We start from the raw sequence: 2,470 nt of genomic DNA on the forward strand, positions 1-2,470 counted from the left end.
GCAGAGGGCAGCGCCCGCCCCGCCCCGCGCACTCTCGCACTCTCGCACTCTCACTGTGGTCACTGCGGGCGACGCTCTGGCGCTCGCGAGCGCACCGGAGATGAGAGAGGAGCGGGCGGAGCGGGCAGCAGGTGGCAGCAGGAGACTTATGGGTGCCGTCGGGTACCGTACGCCGTGCTGCGGGTACCTCGTCTGCGGAGACCCAAAAGGGAAAGAAACAGTCATTGCATATCACTCAAGTCATCCAAGTAGTACTGCCCATGCCATTTTTGCACCGGTAATTTCTTCTTATTTTTTAGCAGATGATACCTTAAAAACCTTTTGACTGGCCATAAAGAATATATAAGTACAACTTTAAGGTGTCAGCTAGCTTTTACTCTCGGTAATGTCAGAAAACCAGGCGCAGACCATAAAACAATTTCTCTGGCGCTAGGGTAAGGGTAGGGACCTGAAGCGATACTCAGATAGGCCTTCTTAAATTGGTATTTTTCCCCCGAAGAGAATACGACCAGCTACACTAAAGTCCCGAGGTGAATAAAAGGATGAGCGGGCAGGTACCCGATGGGGCTGTGAATTTCTGGGCCCACTACTCCATCACACACACTCATAGGGTCGGTGCATTAGGCGACCAGCCCCGAACACACGCGGGAGCTGCGCGGGATCATCGTTTTCCCCGACAAGAGCATTTATAGCAGCAGTGCAAAATAACGCCCCAAGTGCGGGCGTGTGAGCGAGACAGAGAGACGGACACAAGTGCGGGGGAGTCAGCCAGCTCAGAACGACTCGCAGAGCGATGTAGGGCAACGCAGCCGTCGAACGCCTTGCAAGGGCGCAGCGCAGCCCCTCCCCCCCCCTCCCCCGAGCAGACCTGTCCGCTGATCTACTTGTGCACCACCCTATTGGATTTCAATCCCAAGGCCGTCGGCTGTGCTTAGCTGGGCCCTCCACCTCCCCCACCCCCTTCCTCTCTACACGGGTTGGAGACGAGAGCCCTTGTGGTGCCACTGCGTTCGAAACCCCAAACCCGCCCGACGCACGCGAGTGTCCCCGCGCTTGTTCGCTTCTTCGTGGTTGGGTTTCAGCAAGAGTCTCTTGGTTTCATCCACTCTGGTTTTAACAATTTCGTAAAACCATCACAACATCAAGCTTAAACGTTCGTGATACTTGCGCCTATTTGTGACTAATGTGTGCTGTCAAAGTCAAGTCAGAGGACTTAAGTACTTCACACTCTTTTAAATCCCCGTGATACAATAACAAACATAATCATACAACATGCTAATGTTACTAGACTTTCGGAATCATCGTAGCTACTGCTGTGAAGCATCCGTATAGTTTTGGGGCCGTGCCCAACAATATTTTCATCCTATAGCGTCCATAAGGCATGATTGGTACTTTTGGAAATACCCATTCCACTGGGGTGTCATTGGCCTCGTAAATCCCCTGTAAATAGAAGTGATCACAGCTTTTACCGATCTAATTCTTTTGTGTTTGAAGCCGTTACACAACAGTTTTGGCTCTTCGACATAAATTACTCGGAAAAGATAACCATCGAACCATAAAGGAGTTGCGATTTCAGTACTTACCGGTTTTAGTATGCAATCGCCTTTAGTTTCTTTCTGCTTTAAAATTTGCCCGTAAAAGGTAGGGGCGAGTACTCTTATCAATGTACATGCCTTGTCTTTAAATGAGAAGAGAAAGGCGTTCTCCTTCCATTGGTTTTGTGCCCAAATATCCAGTAAAATTTTAGCCTGTTATAATGAATATTGATACTGATACATTTCATCGTACCTCAATCCAACATTTTTACTATCGTCTTCTTAGTTTTACGATAGGTATAAAAGAATATCTAACAGAAATATCTTACCCCTAAGCTGTCATCAATGGTTACATTAACACCCGTCAAGTTACCGGTCAGGCGTTGTAATTCCCTTGGTTTTTGTGGGTTGAAGTGACTGGCCCGAAAATGCCATCTCCAAGCCATTTCCGCGTTGTTTTCACACATGTAAATGCGCTCGGCATAAAATATGTAAGGGCCCTATACGAATAAGAGATTCGAAATTGTCGTGTTAAACTCACTGTGATTTCAGAGTACAAAGTAAAATGTTACAGTGAAAACACCGTGTTATGACGTAGTCCAAAGTTCAGTGGACATTAAACTAACTTAACGAACTTACCGCGAAAGAGTTAATAGCTTTGCCGAAGACGACATCCTGGCACAGGAATGTGAGCAGGGCCACGAGTATGGATGACATGATGACATATTGTATCACTGATATGAGAGGAAACCTCCCACGACTGGAGGTTGTGGCCGCGCTCATCCACCTTGCGCTCATCGAAGTCCGCGCCGCGGCCTCCGGTGCTGCGCTGCGGCCATGGAACATATCCAGTTAGCATTTTTCACGGTGATTCCGCACTATGCACGGCGCGGAGGCGATGCATGCATCGTGCACGCACGATGCACGGTGCACGA

At 48.9% G+C, this 2,470-nt stretch overlaps 2 protein-coding genes across 2 annotated transcripts in view; one reads left to right on the forward strand and one right to left on the reverse strand.

Annotated features, from left to right (window-relative positions):
* LOC113209067 (protein FAM102A) overlaps nucleotides 1-2,470 on the forward strand; it is a gene marked incomplete in the record, with an annotated part of 51,457 nt that overhangs the window by 2,922 nt on the left and 46,065 nt on the right.
* Nucleotides 1,144-2,377, reverse strand: LOC113209068 (uncharacterized). The gene is made up of 4 exons (XM_052271467.1): nucleotides 2,175-2,377; nucleotides 1,865-2,035; nucleotides 1,584-1,748; nucleotides 1,144-1,440 (listed from the first exon to the last, which is right to left on the reverse strand). Exons 1-4 carry the CDS (start codon nucleotides 2,331-2,333, stop codon nucleotides 1,285-1,287), a joined length of 651 nt encoding a protein of 216 aa, XP_052127427.1. The 5' UTR covers nucleotides 2,334-2,377; the 3' UTR covers nucleotides 1,144-1,284.

This window comes from Frankliniella occidentalis, unplaced genomic scaffold (assembly GCF_000697945.3).
Source record: "Frankliniella occidentalis isolate FOCC.00 unplaced genomic scaffold, Focc_3.1 Scaffold163, whole genome shotgun sequence".
Classification (NCBI taxonomy): domain Eukaryota; kingdom Metazoa; phylum Arthropoda; class Insecta; order Thysanoptera; family Thripidae; genus Frankliniella; species Frankliniella occidentalis.

Bases quoted from the DNA above. Each gene is read 5' to 3' on its own strand.
- LOC113209068 (XM_052271467.1), bottom strand. From the start codon at position 2,333: ATGAGCGCAAGGTGGATGAGCGCGGCCACAACCTCCAGTCGTGGGAGG. The intron at 2,036-2,174 runs GTAAGTTCGTTA...TTATTCGTATAG, and splicing joins AAGCTATTAACTCTTTCGCG to GGCCCTTACATATTTTATGC. The intron at 1,441-1,583 runs GTAAGTACTGAA...TTCTATTTACAG, and splicing joins GCGATTGCATACTAAAACCG to GGGATTTACGAGGCCAATGA.